General features: G+C 36.0%; 1 protein-coding gene across 1 annotated transcript in view; it reads left to right on the top strand.

Moving 5' to 3' along the window:
- The window catches only part of Ctr9 (RNA polymerase-associated protein Ctr9), a 65359-nt gene that overhangs the window by 13587 nt on the left and 30978 nt on the right, over positions 1-20794 (top strand). Inside the window, exons 5-12 of the mRNA XM_083119093.1 lie at positions 901-1096; positions 1778-1885; positions 4248-4367; positions 5023-5154; positions 9603-9781; positions 10716-10924; positions 15226-15407; positions 16162-16342. Coding sequence (XP_082975219.1) covers positions 901-1096; positions 1778-1885; positions 4248-4367; positions 5023-5154; positions 9603-9781; positions 10716-10924; positions 15226-15407; positions 16162-16342 — 1307 coding nt within the window. The remainder of the gene's footprint in view (positions 1-900; positions 1097-1777; positions 1886-4247; positions 4368-5022; positions 5155-9602; positions 9782-10715; positions 10925-15225; positions 15408-16161; positions 16343-20794) is intronic.

Below are 20794 nucleotides of genomic sequence, written 5' to 3'. Positions count from 1 at the left end.
AAAACTCCTGTGCTATTCAAGTTTACTTTTGCACATTATGGTGCATTGCCAGAGACAATTACAATTATAGCATCCATGAAAATCTTCGAGGAATCTATGCAGCAGATGATGGAAGTGCCAGGAGAAAAGGGGTCAGCTGTTGCGGAAAAGTGCAAACGGGTAGTGAGTGCAAATGAGGACTTGAAACAATTGAAAACAATTTGTGATATTCTAAAAGGTGAAAATGCTGTCACCAAAATGAGTCCAGCTACATTAGCTTGTTATATGTATGCTCCAATAACTTCTGTTGAAGTCGAAATATCATTTTCTATTATGAAAAACATTCTCTCTGACAAACGACTATCAATGAATGTTTAGAACTGAAAAAGCACCTTGTAGTTATGTGCAATCAAGACGGAGAAAATTGAAATGCTCTTCCCAATTTAGATTTTAACATTTTGCCAGAAATTATAGATAAAAGTAAGCGACTTCTATATGTGCCTTTTTTCGGTTTATTTTTTTTTTTCATTTTTAGTGCCTATTTACCACATTATAAATGCCTTTTTGCCTGCCTATTTTAACGAAAATAAATGCCTGAACTTCCAGGCTCTAGTAATAAAATATATAATTCGTTAGTTTTGTCTACATTTACTCGAATGCATTTGCCTGTTCATTGCAGACTAAAGAGTTTTGACATTTTCCGAAAGGTAAAGTGTTAGTGGCAGTTATTAATCTGTGCTGCATGAATGCATAGATTCAGGATAAAAATTTGTCTTTCAAGGGTACAAAAATAGAAAAATATTACTACGGAAGTTGTTCACCTGTATGTCCTCTTTGCACAGTGAAAGTTTGTTGGTGATGTATACAGTGATAACCCTGTGTATGAAAGTAATTTAGGTGACTGTATTTGGTTTGTTGTAGGTTGGCTTTTGAAAGAGCGCTGCAGTTGGACCCACACTGTGTGGGAGCTTTGGTTGGTATAGCAATTTTGAAGCTCAACCAACAGCAGCCAGATGCAATTCGTACAGGAGTGCAGATGCTGTCCATGGCCTACACCATTGACTCAACAAACCCAATGGTGCTCAACCACCTGGCTAATCATTTCTTCTTCAAGAAAGTAAGTAGTTTTATGCTGAATTGGAAAATAGCTTCAAATAGGATGGTCTTTTTTAATGTATATTTTATGTTATATGCTCGATTAATTAAATGTACACTTTTACTAAAAAAAATATTTTTTACATTTTTTATGAGATAATATATAAGTTTTATTATACATGTGAAGAGGAATAGTACCCCTTGTTTCATACTATTTACTAACTAAAATTTTGTGAACATGTGATTGACTCAAATCATAAATTCCTCTTCAAACAAAGTCAAACTGGTCACCACTGAAAGCAATAAAAATTAGAACAGAAGTAAAATAAAGAAAATAGTATTCTTAGCACCAAATATCCTAAATTGGTTTGAATTGTTTCTTCATGTAGGTTTGTCAATAGTCAAGAAGAAAGTTTAGTAGAAGACAGATTTAGGACATTGTTGTCTTTATCAGTAACCTACTATCTTGGTTACAATTCAGTACAATATGTAACTTGGTTTGCTTTTCTCATTTTTCTTCCATTGAACCAAAAATTGCAATTTAAATGTCATTTAGGAAATTTGAATAATGTTTGTTTGTCCATTAATTATATTCACAAGATGTATCAGAATTAAAAACTGAAGAGAAGTACAAAATAATATTGACACTGTTAAGAGCTTTCAACCAGCTTGGAAATTGTGAAATAATGTACTGTTTTTACAGGATTATCATAAAGTGCAGCATTTGGCCCTACACGCATTCCATAACACCGAAAATGAAGCCATGAGAGCAGAGAGTTGTTACATGCTGGCTAGAGCTTTCCATGTCCAGGTATGTTTTTGTAAAGAATTATGGATCTGTTTTCTTTATTATTTCTCTTGTAGGTTATGGCTGTTACAAGCATAAAAGCACCTATTTTGTTGTGACGTTTCAGGAAAATGCACACTTGCTTCATCAGACATGTATTTTTAGTTTGATTAAAGATACACTTATTGCAATGGGATATGTTCAATATTGTACATGATTGTAGCTATTTAGATTTGAAGAAAATATCTCTCATGAACAATCGGATGACTTCTGAAGAAGTTTCAAAGCTAGGGTATCCTATCTTCAATTCAGCCCCTGACTTTACCTTTTAAAATTTGGAATGTTCCCCACCAGCAAAACCAACTAATAGTATGGTTCAAATGTAATTAATTACTGTTAGGGATGTGACGAAGCTGAAAATTTACTGATGCCGATGTACTCACCGATAATTTTTGGAACCGATTCCGATACATAAGATTATTAAACAGAAATGGGATTATTAAACAGAAATGGGATGTTATTTTCTGCATGACAAAAATAATTTTTCTATGTACATTTCTATTGCATATCATATGAATATACATATATATTCTCAAGAGATGTGAATGTAAATTTGCATCTACAAAAGGTTATGTGAACCTAGAGATTTAACATTCGTACTCAAGCAGTTCTTTGAAATGCAAAATGAATACCTGTTCTGCCAGATTCAACTTCAGAAATAGGAGATTTGGGAGCACTTCAGGAAGTAACCTACTTCTTCTCTTATCGCAAATCTGTTCAGCAATACTGAATACTGATGCATCAGGTATGCCCAAGTATTTTCTCAGTATAGTTAGGTTGATCCTCTGAATGAGAGTTTGCAATAATTTTATTACAAAAACTCTACAATGATGACAAATCATTACCAAATTTTCAATAAATCTTACAAAACTAGAATATAAAACTTGTTAGAAGGTAAAACCCTAGTATAATCTGTACCGGTTTAAATATCGGATTTTTGCCGATTCCGATACCGATATGTCAATTTCTGCCGATTTCACACATCTGTAATCGGCTTCGGTACATCCCTAACTGTTATCTTTCTGGTGCCCAGACTTGCCAAATGTATAATTTTTATTAATTTGATGCCAAAATTATATTATAAATGAATTTATCTAGTCTTGCACTGTGGCCATGCAGTGTAAGGTGCAAGCTTTGGGCTATGGAACGCATGCAAGTTCAAGTCTCCCGGGAAAAGTGTAACAAGTTTTCTCCTGACATTTCGGCCTGTGTATGGAACCGGTGGCCACCCATCATCGCATGGAAATTGGGAGCTACGAATGAGTAGCGTAACTTGGTCATAGAATACCTTCAAGAATGACTTGGTTTCTTTGTGTTGACCACACATCACCTGTGACTGGTTGGAGTGAGGCTGGCAGTTGGTACATAAGCGGTGACCCTCACGGCCTGTTTGTTATGGCATGCATTATTATTATTATGAATGAATTTATCTAATGAATTACCCTCTGTTTAACATTTGGATTATCACATGCATTAATCTAGCAATGTTACTTAGCAGTAAAGATTTCAAGTAAATTTATGTAATAGGGTTCCCACATAGCCAAATGGTTAAAACTCACATCATTGGTGTGAGCCGTGCCAGGTTTGCTTCCCAGTTAGACCTCCAGAATTTCAGTGTTGTGTACAACTAGGGAGTCATTTAAAAGAAGAAGTTGGAAGCTGTGATCTCGAAAAGCCAGAACACAGCATCAGTGCTTCTTCATGGGTTGACCACAAGTCATCCGTTGAGGAAAAGAAAAAAAGCTGTTGCCAGGCCCTAATCTTCTAAGGGCTGTTGCACCATGGAGTTTTTTTAAAATTTATGTAATATGCAGTCTTCATGGTAGAGTGGTCAGGGTAAAGCATTACAAGGATGGAGTAAAACATGGATCTATTGTGTCTGTCCAGAGATCCATTACATTGTTCATTCTCATTGTTGAGATTAACTGAAGAAGTAGAAAAGGAACATAAAATAACCAAAGTAGAAAGTATGAAAGATTGGTTTAATCTAATAAAGTTGCAATCTAATATTTATCATGGTTGTTTTCAAAATTTGCAAAAATATACAATGGTCTATAGGAGTTGAAATTAATTCAGTGGAACCTCAATTGTACATTTTTCAGGGGACCAAGCTGAAAATACTTAAAATGCTGGAAAATTTTATAGCATTTTGTTCTATTGGGACCATGAATTTTGAATGTATAATTGTGGGAAAATATGAAACTGGGGAACGTAAATTTGGGGTTTCACTGTGCTTAAATTAGAATTAATATTTTTTTCCATTTTTTGTTATTTACAAGTGATGTTCTGATTGTTACAAATTTTCCATTTATTATTTACTTCACAGGGAGACTACGATCAGGCATTTCAGTATTACTACCAAGCAACCCAGTACGCTCCCCCAAGTTTTGTGCTTCCGCACTTCGGTCTTGGTCAGATGCACATATACAGAGGAGATGCAGAGAATGTGAGTATCTGTGATACAGTAGGAATCAAGCTTTGATTTTAATTTGTTAAAATCATTATTTTAATGCCAGAAATAAAATTTTTGGCCGTTAAAAAGTGCAGTTCGTAATTCAATGAAAATTTCTATATTTAGCAGTCTGGCTGCATGTTCACCAGAGAAAAAAAAAGATGCTAGATGATGGGAGGAGACGTTGGAGATGTCTGGCTCCACTGTAGTAAGATGATAACTTTTGTTTCTCTGGTGAACAAAAGTTGCCATCTTACTACAGTATAGCCAGACATCTCCAACGTCTCCTCCCATCATCTAGCATCTTTTTTTTTCTCTGGTGAACATGCAGCCAGACTGCTAAATATAGAAATTTTCATTGTGTGCGTTTACTGGTTACTGTTTTTTACATTTTTATTTATCTGTCCTTCTGGCTTCTTTCCTTTTTTTTATTCATGTGTGCATGTGTATTATTAACATTTATGAATATTCTGAACAAAGATCAGTTATCCCTGTAGTGAGAATTGGTCAGAAATGCTGTTAATTTTGGTTTTGGCTTTAAATGTGTTTTTTTTTTAATAATAATAATAACTTACCAATTCAAGCTGAATTATATATTGTTTATCTTAAGAGTAGCCAGTTAATTTTTGAAATTTTTGTGTTGTTTCAGGCAGCTCAGTGCTTTGTAAAAGTTTTGAAAGCCCAGCCAGGAAATTATGAGACAATGAAGATTTTGGGATCCTTGTATGCCAACTCTAGCAGCCAAGAGAAGAGGGATATTGCCAAGAACCACTTGCGGAAGGTTAGTATTGTAGAAGCATTGGAAGGAATTTTTTTAGCTTGTGGTGTACGGTGAATAAAGCAATGGCATTCTGAAAAATTTCAACTTTAGGTTAGTAGCTGATAATGACATAAGTTGTTTTAACAAAATCTATATGTCTACCAATAGACAGCCAGTGTGGCTGAAGCTGCCCTTCAGGGTGTGCCGTGTGTGTGCTATCACTTCGAGTACTCTACCCATTTAATCATCACTACCGAGTGCACTAATGAGTTGTTGGATGGTTATTTGTTTAATCTACAAAAAACAATCACTGTTGCTCTATGCAGTGCTCAAAATGGAAAATCCTAGTAGGGAGGATGCGTGTTCAAGTGGGGGGATGCTAGTATGGAACAACATTTAGACAGCTCAGTAGTTGGGGGTGTTTACGCAAATAATGCTATTTGGGAGGTGGCATCCCCTTTAATGATGGTCCGCTATCTGAAGCGAGGTGCCTAACCCTCATGTCGCCTGAAAACCCAGATCTCAAACCTCAAACCCAACTTTTCTTAAAAACAACCATTGAAACTGGAATTCGTGCGATCACCATCCGCCAACGAGAGATGCGCCGTTTGGAGTTTCATAATGTAGACGACTTATCCAATCTTCATCATTAAAGCCAAAGATTTAACCGAAATTACTGTATTCAAGAAAATTACATTTAAACAAAATTAAGTGCAAACCCTGTATTTTGCATACACCCTGTACTGATTATTGATTAAGACATCAATGATTGCAGCTGAGAATTTCAGCTACACATGGAAGGAACCTGCAATCGGTGGAATCACAATCCAAGACCAAGAATCTGCCAACAATTTTCAGGACACCCTCTATCGCAGTAATAGGTAACCAGATATGAGTTTACATTGACAATCACCTATCCTATATACAGAAAATATATGTGATGTTACTTGTACTTAAAATAATTTCAACACCCTCTTTTATTTTTCTTCACTTGTCAAACCGAAATGCATGGGGTGAGGAGAGGAATTCAACACTCCTACTGATGCAGAGTAACATATCTCATGATCCCTTCCCCAGGCATTACCCAAAGATACCTCACTTCCAAGCATACACTCGGCTAGCCATCTGCTGAAAAATAGAAAAGATGATTATGCAAGTCAATACAGAACAACTTTATATACAAATAAGGTGTCAAAGTGAAGAATATAGAGTTGTAATATTTACGGTTTTTATTACAAGTGAAAACAAGAAAATATGACACAACCTTGAAAGACCGGTACAAGTCGACTTAATTCTTAATCTTTTCTCACTTTTACTAACATAGGTATGTAATAGTGTACATATGACCCAAATAAATTGATTGTTAATAAACAGCCTTTTTTGTGAATTACAAATAACAAAGTTCTTTACAATACAGCCTCTTCTGGCCTGTATTCAATACGTGAACATTTTGAAATTTCTATATTGATATGTGCCGCGATTACTTCATCCGGCCACGTCAGAAATAGTTATTTGACAATTCACTTCATTACATCAAAGTCTGAACACCTGGTATGCTCGATACCACATAATAAGACATGTATTATATTTCAATTCAACCATCAACCTTCAAAGAGAATGTCACGACAACAATTTGCGACGTGACCACCAGGTCGACTGAAATGTACTCAAGAGATAATCAGGTGATCTCCATTTGCATCATGTTGAGTGCACTTGCACTCAAGATGTATGTTAATTTATGCAACATATTAATTCCACACTGATCAATTAAGATGCGAAAACGTTACATTCTCTCATGCAAATATATTAGGGATGGGAGGATATGAAATTTTGGTCGATACCGATAACTGATATTCTACTGATCCCATATAAAATTAGAAATGGTCCTGGAAGAACCTGAAAGGTTCATTGACCTCCTTAAAAAATGTGTTTCAAAGTGACTGCAGTGCAAGAGAAATTGCATATTTAGACCTTTACTTTTTTAAAAAGTAGGGCATGGAGATTATCCATAAAAATTACAACAAAAATGGCAGAATTTTCCACTAAACTATCAGATATTTATCGATATATCGGATTGGTAAAATAATCGGTAATTTTACCGATATGCCTATATCGGCTGATACCGATTAATTGGTCCCATCCCTAATATATATATAACAGAGCCAGAGCGTTGTGTGTTCTCACTTTCACTGGAAACTACTCCCATGTAGCTTGTTTCGGTCACAAGGGTAAATTTACATTTTACCTTGCGCAGCCATACCTGCTGCATCCAGTTACGTCGCGATCAACTCTTTTTTTCCTACTAGCTAGAAACTCGCTAGATGTGATATATGCCCCATTCCATTCTGACAGGCGTTAACTATGCTTCGGCTGACATATCTTTTTCCATGTGAGACTCACTGTAAACCTTTGAAATTTTGAGATTTTTTGCAGGCTTTTTTAGATTCACACGAAAACCATTGTTTTCCGTATGCGGAACCCTCTCTCTCCCGACTCACCGACCTTCCGCGACTCGTGTAGCACCTTTTTCTCCGAAATTGGACGAATTGATTATTCATTTACACTCCAATGTGTGCTAAGGATCTGTCGTCACGTTAGGTATAACAATGACGAGATTAATTACTCAGCACCATAAAAAAGAAAGCAGGAAACATGGGATTAAATTTTGATAAACTTACGCCAAACTCATTTTTTCACTTTTCTCCCCGTTCCGCAGGCCACAGTGCATGAAATGAGAAAAAACAGCACAGCTTGATATTCGTACAACAAATAGAGATTTTTAGTCCTATTTTTCAGAAATTTTAAATGAGACTTTGAACCACAACAATTGAATACTCAAGCCTGTGTTAAATTTTGAAAAATAACTTTCATTGTTATACCAGATCAAACCTTTCAAATAATACTTTAACCTTTGGTTATTGACGACAAAACCGAATGTGCATAAAATCAACCTTCACCGCTACGTGTACTTTAAGCGAGGCATTTACTAACATGCTCACATTCAAGAGCGAGCAATTAAACCAACATTTAAGGGCCTATGACCAATACGTCATACCCCTACATTCTGTCCCTCCACTTTGAGCACTGGTTCTATCACTATAATATTAAAAAATAAAGCAATTTGTCCCTCCAGGTTTTTTTTGTGTGTGAGGGGCCTTACTCCCATTCACAGTGATAAAAAGATATAATAATTAGGTGTGAGGAAACGAAGAGTTGTATATTAGATGCCTTCTAGAAAACTTCAAGATTTTTACTGCTTTTTATGTTGTAAGAACTAACCAAGAATGTGTGTATTCTGTGCACGGCTTAGCCAATATCTATACAGCGGTTGAGATTTTATCACCGATACTGGGTGATACGATACTGGGTGATACTTTTTCTGAAGTGTGGTTGTCTCCTGGACTATGCAGAAACGTTGCAGAGCACTTTTGCGGATGCAGAATGCATTATATTCATAATTTTTGCAACGAAATCGCATGTGAAGTAACATATTGTAATGTTAATTATTTATGTTTCTGAAAGGTGTGAGGTGCATTTTCCTACCCTGTTTTCTCACGAAATGATGTGAATTGAATTGCATAATGCAAAATAGACTCCTAAACATGAAATTTTGATAATTTACTCTGATAAGCTTACTTTTCATTTTTCTGTGTACATGCCTGATGAAGCTACCAGACGGGTGGCGATCACGAGAAAAATTTACGCGGAAAAATGAAAAGTAAGCTTATCAGAGTAAATTACCTATATCCGCGTAACTGCCAAACAGATATCTTTAGATACAATACGAAATTTAGAGTTTATTTCCCGATGTGACACTTTCTGAAGTCAGAATTATCCTGCGAGATAAGGACATAAATGTGCTATTAGAAGAGATTTTTATTTTGTGTAGTAAGTGCAGTTTTTAAATTAAATTTTGGGTTATTTTCACATTTTTAAAACCAAAATGTCATTTTATATACCACTTTTTCACTGCTATAACAACGAAATTTTATTTTATTTACCACTTTGGAAACCAAAAGTGACTCTGTTTTTGTACCAAAATTTTGCATTTTTTCCTTAACCAAAAATATGTGCCTCTGAATATCGGTTATTGGTAAATTTTATATCCGTACTTCATGAGGATCTGCCCATCCCTATTTTAAAGCAAATGTTATATATTTAAATTTATAATTATCCTGAATTACTTTGAAATAACTACAATTTTCAAGTATGGTATTGATATCGGTGGGAATCAGTAAAAGAGCATCTGCATTGGTATTGGTTCAAAGTGGTAATTGTGTGTTCAGATTGGATTTGAACTATATGAACTGCCAAACTGTTATGTAACTCTATATCCTTAGTAAAGTGAATTGTAATTTGAACCTGATGAGGTAGTAACATGAAGATTATAAGGAAGTGATGATCACTGAATTACTTAAATTAAACGTTACCTGAACTCAATTTAATTTTTTGTATTGATTGTATTGCAGGTAACAGAACAGTTCCCTGATGATGTTGAAGCGTGGATTGAATTGGCTCAAATTCTGGAACAGAGTGACCTGCAGGGTGCTCTGCAGGCCTACGGGACAGCCACCAAGATACTGAAAGACACAGTGCAAGCTGATATTCCTCCTGAAATCCTGAACAATGTTGGTGCTTTACAATACAGGTTTGTACTTTACTTTAACTATTATAAATAATAATTAAACAATACTTGGGTGAAACTTCTTCAATATTTTGCAAAGGTGGACTTCAAATCATGCATTTTGACATGTATAGTTGGTGATTTTTCTCGGTCACATGCAGAAGTGATGACTGATATTTCAAAGTTCTGGAAAATTCAGAAATGAGAGAACTAGCAATAGCTAATTATCACACTTATATTTTCTAAGTAATCTGCTGCTCATAATAGAATTTGTTGCATTTCGTAGAACGTTACCATCAACTGAAATTCTGTTCTGAAATTTATAAGTATTTTTTTTTAACTTTATTCGACTGTGGTGTAAGAAGTGACCTTTTATGATGGCACTCAAATGTCAACCTCTCTTTCACATAATCTGAGCTGCATTTTTGAAGGCTAATGTGGCTCTAGCACCTGAACCCACAGTCAGTATTATCCTTGGGGGGGTGTATACTGTTGTAATTGTCACATGATCCATCTCATATGATCATGTGATCGTATGGTGATCACAAGGTCATTGCCTTCCCTACATTCCAACAAACTGGTTTGTTAGAATGCAGCAGAGAGAGAGAGAGAGAGAGATGTCTTTTGATTGATTGATTGAGGTGATGTTTTAAGTACACTTTATGCACAGTAAGGCTAATAGTGACTGGACCGACAGTTTAAAGTGGTATCTGAACCACCATGTGCCTCCACCGGGTATCCAACCCGGGACCCCTTGATTACAAGGCGACGTCGCTACCACTCTGCCAGGAGGCCCTAAAGAGAGGGAGAGAAGTCCATTTGTTTGTGTTGTTACATTGCTAAGAATGGCCAATAAAAGCTAACATATATTCTGTGCAACCCACTTAACTTCACTGATTCTCTTATCATATTCCATAATGTATTCGTACTGCCACTCATTGTTTTATTTGTTGCCTAGGCTTGGAAATTATGAAGAAGCGAAAAACATGTTTGAAGAGTCGCTGAGTAGGTCGAAAAATGAAGCAGAACATGATCCTCAGTATTATAATTCTATAGCTGTGACAACCACTTACAACCTTGCTCGTCTTAGTGAGGCTTTGTGCCAGTTTGACAGAGCCGAGAAGTTGTACAAGGATATTCTGAAGGAGCATCCTAATTATGTGGACTGTAAGTATTTAGTGCAGTGGCGTATGCAAGGGGGGGGGGTTACGGGGTTTAAACCCCCCCCCCCCCTTGAGCTTGTGAAATATTATGAAAAATGCTGTGGAAAAAATTTTAAATGGCCAATTTACCACAGTCAAAGATCTGGGACAATACTATTACTATTACTACATCTACTACTACTACCACTAATAATAATAATAATAATAATAATAATTTGAATTATTATTTCCATGTAGCATGGAGAAAAGCACAGCATTCCAAGCACACGCGTCTTTCAGGGTGATGCCTTTAAAATAAGCACAAGTTCTTGAAAGTGAAATATGAGGGTAACTATGACTTAAAAGAGAAAAAAAATGTTTTGTATTTCAGTTGCAACAATGTTCAATACTCTGGGGTACGCAGTTTTTTTTTTGGGGGGGGGAGGGGCCGGAATAGTAAATGTGGATAACACATGGCTTCGTTTTGGAGGGCAGGATGCATAATAAAATATTTCGTATTTTTGGAGCTTTTCAGTCTATTAAAATTGTATTCAAACACAAAAATGGTAATCGGGACTCACTTTAAAAGAGGTTTCGTAATAAGTTAGCAGCCTCCCCTTAATATTATACCTTTGATTTTTTAAAGTTCTTAACGGATTTTTATTTGAAAATTCTGATTTTCTCAAAATTTTGGTAGGGGCTGTAGCATCATCGGTAGAGGCATGCATATTTCGTTTTTGACAAAAAGAAAACGAAATTTGAAATAACACATTGCAATGTTAATTTTAAAGGTTTCTGAAAGGTGTGAGGTGCATTTTCCTACCCTGTTTTGTCACGAAATGATGCGAAATGAACTGCAAAATGCAAAATAGACTGTTAAACACGAAATTTACCGTTTATATACAGACGCGACACTTTCTGAAGTCTGAAGTATCCTGTGTGTTATGCAATTCACGGAAAATTGATTAGTTTTGCTGTAAATATTTGAAAAGCAAAAATAGACTCCTCTATACAGGAATAAACTTAATATTCTGGTAATGATTTAATGTGCTATTAGAAGGGATATGTTTATTTTGTGTAATAGTGCGATTATATTCACATTTTTAAAACCAAAATGTAATTTTATATACCGCTTTTTCACCGCTATAACAGCAAAATTTCATTTCATTTACAGCTTTTGAACCCGAAATTGACTCTGTTTTTATACTGAAATTTTGCTTTTTTATTTACCAAAAGTATGTGCCTCTAACCATCGGCCATGCCTCTACGTACGCCAGTGTTCAACGAACATGTATTTTTTTTTTTGTGTGAACAATGAGAATTAACTAAAGAAAGTTCTTGGTTCGTTGTTAGAGGCTAATGTATAGACAAAGGCTAGGCGGACACGAATACAGTCACCAGTCTGCCTTCCCATTGTATTATTTACCACAGCACGTTTGAATGTATCTCTTTAAAATGTCTCAGCTTGTTGACTAGACAATTATTCAAACGACAATAAGCTTAACTATTGGAAAATGTTTTGTTGGTAAGAACAGTGAGACAATCCAGATGTGAATTATCGGGGACATTTATGCGGGGAAGAAGCCGGAAAAATTTCAACCAATTTCGGGAATCGATTCTGGATCTCCCGCGTGATTGTCAGATGCTCTACCGACCAGACCACCGCAGCTTCTTGGATGAGTTCCATACTTTAATTATTTCAATTTATTTTAATATATTTTCTTGTTTTATGGATTTTCTTAACCCTTAAAATGTCTCACCTCGTTCACCAGACAAAAAACAAAAACAAAAACAAAAAAATGCTCCCAGGATTTGATAAAAATTGAATGATTAGAAAGTAATTTCTTCCTATTGTTTTCATAAATGGTATATTTATGTAGATCTCTACTACATAATAGTAGTAGTGGTATTAGTAGTATTATTAGTAGTAATTAAGCTAATTAATTAATTATAAATATTATTAATTAATTGTGATTATTATTATTTAATTAAAGTATAATAAATTAAAGGTAATGTGAATTTGGAGAAAGTTTGAGAAATAACCCCCCCCTTGACGAAATCCTGCGTACGCTACTGATTTAGTGTGTGGTATTTCTCTCTAATTGTTATTTTTAAAAATATTTCACTGATTATTCATTTTTCTGTTATAAACTTAAGGTGATATGGGACAGTTTCACACCAGGTGTACAGATCTTTCAATATCGTCAGAATGGACACTGCTACTTGGGGAAAAAAAGTACAAGAGAGTATGAATTTCTCCCCATGTTGCAAGTGGAAGCGTTTGTTATTATTATTTGATTATTAAGCTAACAGTTGGGCTGAAAAGTTCGTAGGCTAACATAGTAAAAAATATTTTTTGACAAAATTCGATTTTATTATTCAATATAGTTGCCTTCGAGGGCGATACAACGATCATAGCGGTCATACAATTTTTCGATGCCATTTTTATAGTACGATTTCTCTTTAGCCTCAAAATAGGCCTCAGTTTCGGCAATTACCTCTTCATCTGTGCTAAATTTCTTTCCAGCGAGCATTCTTTTAAGGTCTGCAAACAGGAAAAAGTCACTGGGGGCCAGATCTGGAGAATATGGTGGATGGGGAAGCAATTTTATTACGGTTGAATATCGCTAAACATTGCTCCGAATCATCAAAACGTTGTTGCTTTTGATTGATTGTGAGCACGTGCGGCACCCATTTTGCACACAGCTTTCGCATGTTCAAATATTCATGCACAATATGTCCAACACGTTCCTTTGATATTTTTAAAGTCTCAGCTATCTCGATCAACTTCACTTTACGATCATTTAAAATTATTTTGTGGACTTTTTTGATGTTTTCGTCGGTAACGGCCTCTTTGGGGCGTCCACTGCGTGCATCATCGTCTTCGATGCTCATTTCGCCTCGTTTAAATTTAGCAAACCACTTCTCAACGGTTGATTTTCCTGGTGCAGAGTCCGAATAATGTTTATCAAGCCAAGCCAAGCCTTGGCTTCAACAGTATTTTTTTTCGCCAAAAAGCAATGCTTTATTAACACACGAAATTCCTTTTTTTATCCATTTTTTCACAATAACAAAAGCTGCTTCACTCACAATGCTATATCTCACGAACTAATTATCCGGCAGCTGTGAAATTTATACACGTATCTTTTGAAGGTTAGTACTAAGTAAAAATCACATGGATTTAATTCTAGTAACGCCATCTATGAGTCAGCCTACGAACTTTTCAGCCCAACTGTTATATACGATCTAAAAAAAATGATGAATCAAGTAATTACAGACCCCTATCTATTCCTTATAGACAAACAACTTCAATTTTCAGTTAATCAAATGGAAGTTTTTTCTTTTCCCAACGCAAAAACAAAATCTTCAACCTGTCCTCTTTACATCCATATGTGTTTCTACACTTTAGAGTTAAATGTTCCCAAGAGAACAAGTAAAATAATATTCCCATAAGCAAGATGCTTAGTTTTCTCCCCTCCCTACAACCATGTTGCACAGAGACCTCTCTCTTCCTCCAACTTGCCATGGGGAAAGGTTGGTGTGGGAAGAGCAGTTTTGGGTCCTCTGGTCTGGCTGGACATGGAAACTGTTCTAAAAATGTCTTATGTAAAACAGTTTGCCTAGAGAAAAAGTATTATTAGTTTACGCAGTTGGCAACTATCTCAATAGAGAAGACAAAAAGTTTGACAAGGTTTGTTTTTCAAGTCCACTTTATGCACAGAACCTACAGTTTAAAGCAAATCACTGGACAATGTGTGTCTGCTGGGAACAAATATGAGACCCCTTGATTACAAGGCAAGAGTAACTTTGATGTAGCCCATAATTAGACATGAGAATTAATGTTTATATAATGCATTTAAATACCTGTCGATGCATAAGTAGGTCAATGAATGTATAGTTTTTTTATGAAATTTTATGCATATATCGATTTTATGTGCGGATTGACATTTGAAAATAAATTTGTATTTGAGGCGACTACAAAGAAATGCAATTAAACAAAAGATTGTTAGTGAGAAAAGAAAGATAGAGTTACAGTTATATACAGTATTAATATTAGTTTTTCTTTCACTATTTAAAATGTTTGTTTCACTACCAGTGTTGTGTTGAGAAGTTTTTCAGTTACTAAACAAATTTCTACACACAGCCGAATACATTTCATTACAGAATTGCAAAACATTTGAATAATTTTAAGTAGAATCTTACATTCAGCACAATTATAGTAACAAAAAAAATAGTAATAATCATCTACATTCTTTTAACACATGTACATATGTCTCATATGTTTTCTTTGGGTGTTTCTTATGGTATACTATTTATTTCATACAGGTTACTTAAGACTTGGTTGCATGGCCAGAGATAAAGGGCAGATCTACGATGCATCTGATTGGTTCAAAGAAGCACTGCAAATCAACAATGAACATCCAGATGCCTGGTCTCTATTGGGTAATCTTCATCTGGCCAAAATGGAATGGGGTCCTGGCCAGAAGAAATTTGAGCGTGTTTTAAAGGTGAGATGTGCTTGTTTTCTTGTATGTACAGTGTGTTTGTTTTGGTTCTGGGCAGAGATAGCACATGAATAACTTAGCACAACTCTTATAACACAGGTTAGTACTTGTTATGCAATATAAATGTAATTGTCTATATGCTAGAGATATGTGCGTAAATAAGTGAGATGTTATGGGACAATAATGCCGGCCCAGAAACAAAATGAACTGACTATATTTGTGTGTGACTTTGAAACCTCAGCTATGTTTTTCAGGGGACCAGGGCAAGAAAATTAAAAATGAGGGAAAGTGTAAAATCCAAGAAAATGTTATAACATAATGCAGTATTGGAACCATGAATGTGGGGAAATGTAAAATCTGGGAACATAAAATGGGGGTTCACATCAAAACATTAACATTAATTACATCTCAATCTATTCCTAATAAAAATGTAAAATATCTGGTTACTCAGAAAAGCCACAGTATGGTATCTCCCTTCCATGTAGATACCAAGGTTCAAATCTCTAAGTGGGTGGTCTGAGGTGGGAAGCTTTTTGATGTTTATTCCTGTGTAACCCAGCATCTAATTAATGAGTACCTGTGGGGAGGCAGATGGATCATGGTGTTGATCCCATCACTTTCACCATGCCTACGATTGAGAATGTGCGGAACCCTACTTCCACACCCCCTATGTGCATTTGTGGCATGATGTAATGCATAGCTTTACCTGGTTACTTAGACAATTTCGAAATTTTTAGTTTTTGTTTACCCTTTCCAGAATCCTGCCACGTCAAACGATGCCTATTCACTGATTGCTCTGGGGAACGTGTGGTTGCAGACTTTGCATCAACCCACAAAGGACAAAGATAAAGAGAAACGCCACCAGGATAGGGCACTGGCAATGTATAAGCAAGTGCTTCGGAATGATTCACGGAACATTTGGGCTGCAAATGGAATAGGTAAATTAGTTGTCGTGTTATTACTCTTGTAGTTTACTGTTACGAGCCCATAAACACAATTTTCGATATAACGTTACAGGAGAACACATGCTCCCTTCATCAGACATTTATTTATTGTCATGTGTTTTCATTGTAACATTTGTTTCTCTTCCTATTCTCTGATAATTTAATTTCAAGTTCTCGTTATCATGTTTAGTGGAAATTTTGTTAATTTGTATCTAGTGCTAAGCCATTCATTACCAGTGGTATTGACATTGGAAAATATCAGTAGAAATTTAATAATTGATACTTTTCTGGAGTATAAATATCCTGAAACTTATGCAAAATACACAATTTTTGCAACAACCTTGGACAAGTGAGCCTTGCAATTGAATCATTATGTCATGTGAAAGTATGAATATTTTAAAAGCAGTACTCTGGTAGATTTTGATGATATAATTCATAAGGAAAACACTTGTCTTTAAGTTCATAAATATTCTGAACTTCTGTAAATAGTTACAGTTTTTAAGCATCAGTGTCTGTATTGGTGTGAATCAGTGAGATTGTCAGTGTCAGTATTTTTACTAAACTTGAATAAATTGTGGATCTGTTTAATTTTTAAAAAGGATTAAATTTCTAACACTGCATTTTTAGAGTTTTTGTTTTTTAAGTACAGGCAGAAAGGCTAATTGAGACTGGACCTACAGTATAAAGTGGGATCTGAACCACTATGTTCCTCCACCGGGCATTGAATCCGGGACACCTTGATTACTAACACTGCTACTCATGTAAGAAAACTTCTGACAAGCATTTTTGTACACTGTCTTTTTTGTATTTATTGTTTATATTTACACTTTCCCCTCATAATACAATTAATCTTCTCAGTCCCAGTAAAATGTGTGAGAATTCAGGTTCAGCCAATATCACCTGGAACTGGTATTGATACGAATGCTTATAATCTTATCAGTTTCCACTAACTCCAACACTTGAACACTGTAACAATTTAAATATATTTAACCATGTAACAGTAAAGATATTGACACACAGTGAATAAAAATTGTGCATTTTTGCATATTTTAAAGGTTAAACTCGCAAGGGAAGGCTGTACACTTCCCAGTTAGACCTGTCCTGCAGGATGATAAAGAAAAAAATGTACAGTGGTAGATTTTGGGGTCACATGGGATCTCAAATGTTACAAGTAGGACATATGTCATGTCTCCTGTCGGATAACATGAAAAAACCAGACAGTTACCTTTGATTGATTGAAATCAAAATTATGGGTACGTCAGCACTAAGGTTATTTTGTGCCCGTCACATTATACGGGGTCCAGCCCCTTACCATAACAAATAACATAGCTGTAACGTTGCATAACTAAAATCATAAAATATTCTGACTTACGATAAAAGCCGAGGCTGTAAAGGAGCACTCAGCACACACAAGGCCAGAAGACAGGATAACACACAGAATTATACTGGCCATAGGGCCCTTACCTTTAAGTTATTTCTAAATTTTTTGCTAACAACCTGTTGCCTTCCTTAGGAGCAGGGCAAAGAGGACATTGGAATTTTATTACAAAACTACCACGGAGAGGCGCAGTATGAACTAGATGCAATGTCACAAAAGAAGTAACTGACATGTCACACCACACATTTTATCATACTACAGAAAAACCTCGTTAATACAATATTGGTTAATACGAAGTACCCTTTAATCCAAAGTTCTTCCCATTCCCCAGCCGATAAGATAGGATTTATAATGTATTTTAGTACGGGTAAATCGAAATATGGATAATTTTTAATACGAAATTGTTTACAAAACCCTTTCGCAAAACTGGTTTTACTTAATTCAATGTAGACAGCTGTGTAAGTCTATAAGAGAAGATTGAATGTGGAGATAGCTTGGATGTTATTGTAACTTGACCTTGAGGGAAGTAGCCCGAAATGCCCGCTAGACTTGCATTCTTTGTCAGTGTGCATGACAGGTCAAGCTCTTTCACTGCTGAATGCGCAACCTTGGAAATATTCACCAGTGCCAGATGAGAAATGCAAGATAAGATCCCAGGAATGTTCCAAAATACAAGATGCGTGGCACCTGAAAGTCTCGCCCATCTGACTAGCTCGGAGCTCAAGATTCAGCAGTTTTCCGTGATCGAGCAACTTTTGGCCTGGTAGCTGACAATTTCGGGTAACCACTTTCATTAAAAACGCATTCTTTGTGCCCTGTAGAACTTGATAAAAAAGGGAATCTGTTACGAATAAACAAAGCAACATAGGCCAACTAAAGATCGTCAGCCTGCTTAATGCATTGTCATCTAGGTTTCCGCAAAAGTTTACCTCGATCTTACGTATGTTGTAACTGCCGTTTCCTGCTTCATAAGTTTTCAAACTGTGCTGGTCATATAATTTGCCCAAAAAAAAGTGTTCTGTTGGCTGAGTGACTTCTTCTTTTCCTATCAGCAAGTGTGGGTGGGGAGGGTGGGTCAATGCTAATTGTTTCAGCCATTATTTTCTTGCTCGTGTGCGCACACTGGCTCATTCCGGGTGAGTTTGGAAACCTCCTTTCCTTTGGCATCTAAAATGAAGCAACCAGTTCTAAATAAGTTCTTCAAAACGAACAAAAACCATAGGATAAGAAAAAAAAAGTGACCCCCTCCTTTCTCCGCCACTTGTGTGCATGGCAATGCTATAATTGCAGAATTCAGGTCCCTCTGTCTTGTTTGAATGCAGCTGTCTGGATAGAAAATATTGCTCGTATTATTTTCTGTTGCATGGTAAAACGTAAAGCAAGCATCATTTCTTTCTTTTTCACACTGCTGATAAAAGTTCGGTCTTAGAGAATTGCGTTATCTTTAACATGCGGAGGATTTCCCTATTGCCACCTTCTGCTCTAACTTTTAGCGAGTCTCATTGTGTTTATGCTGCATCTGGTGCCAGTGCTTCCTCTAGTGTCTCCAAAGCTGTTGCTTTCTGATAATGACAATGACTCATCCAGCAGGAAGGAAAAAGCATCATTGTTTTGAATCTTGCAAAGCTGTTTTGATTTGACGATAATGAAATTCGATCTCCAGAAAGAAAAACAAGAGATAAAACAACTTCATGATGCACATAAAGTTGTTATATGTATATGTGTAATCGCTGCTTTTCTTCAGCTATTTGCATGCTGTAAAGAATAATAATAATATTCCCGCAATACTCAATGTAGGAATAGATGCCAAGACCGATAGAAAAAAAAAGAAGTAACGCCAGTGTAACAACAACCGTGTCTACTCCGTCTGTCCTCGACCAGCCCTAAAGATGACTCCGTGAAGGAGTCGAAAGCTTGGAAGAACTCCAAAGAACTCGTGCTGTTCGTGTGTGATTGTAGTGTTTCAAAAAGTATGTTTCCAGCACGTGATGTAAGAAGTTTCCTACAGTCTTAAAAAAAAAAAAAAAGAAGAAGAAGTTATACAAGAGGAAAAGTTTTGGCGGAGCGAGTGTTTGACCTCCAGAATACTCCTAAATCCAACAATAAATTGTCGATTAACGTGAGAGTAAATAACAATCCCCCATTTTCATATCTGAAAATGCGCAAGTTTCGTAAAGCTTGTTTTGAGTTCATTTTATGCTGATTAGCTAATCGGAACTAAATATAAAGTTTATAGTGGAATCCAAACCAGAGTGATTATCGAGTGCGGCGCTGTTTAATGTGTTCTAAGATACACATTCGCTGCGAACAGATCACCAGTTGTGTGTTTCCTTTTCACGGCAGAGTACAATGCAAGTTGAGGAAGAGTTTGGACTGCTCTCAGGAAATGGGGAGGGGGTGAATATGAAGTTGACTGAAGCAAGGAAAACATAACTTATTTTACAATGTGTTTTAGACAGCCAAACCAGAACAAAATTTACAGCCCCAAGTTGTTGTTTTTTCTGGTGCGGAGAAAGGTTGTGTTGTCCCCCAAGGGAATCTTATCTTACCAGATAATCCTGTAATAGACAATGTTCTAGTGAACCCACATAAAATCCAATATTCATTGTCCGATTATCTCCCATCTTTTGCTCGCGCCAGTGTGACTGCTGTCAAGATTCTTCCGAGTTTCGCTTGCAATAAATGAGAGATTGTTTTCCTTTCTGTAGGTCTCCGTGCAAATGGGTTTCTTATGAACTAGAATTGTAAGAATTTCGTGAGAGCAACAAATGTGCACAATTGATAGAAAATGCCATTTTTTAAAAGACTTCTTCGGTGAAAACTATTTCATGTTCTATTTTCCTTCCCACAACATGCATCCTGTGCATAAAAGGTTGTATAACTATGCAGGATAAATGGTGTTACCATCTCCTTGGAATCTATGTGTGTGCGTAAGTTCCGTGTCCTCATTCTGTGTAACATTTTTTTACACTTCCTTTAAAACATACAATATTATTATGTAGTACATATAAAGCTTATTTTCTGAGCTACTACCAAGTATAAAACATCCGTTGGCGGGGGTAATTTAT

This window comes from Lepisma saccharinum, chromosome 3, assembly GCF_977018435.1.
Source record: "Lepisma saccharinum chromosome 3, izLepSacc3.1, whole genome shotgun sequence".
In the NCBI taxonomy this organism is placed as follows: Eukaryota; Metazoa; Arthropoda; class Insecta; order Zygentoma; family Lepismatidae; genus Lepisma; species Lepisma saccharinum.
This window is presented reverse-complemented; position numbering and strand designations above follow the sequence as displayed.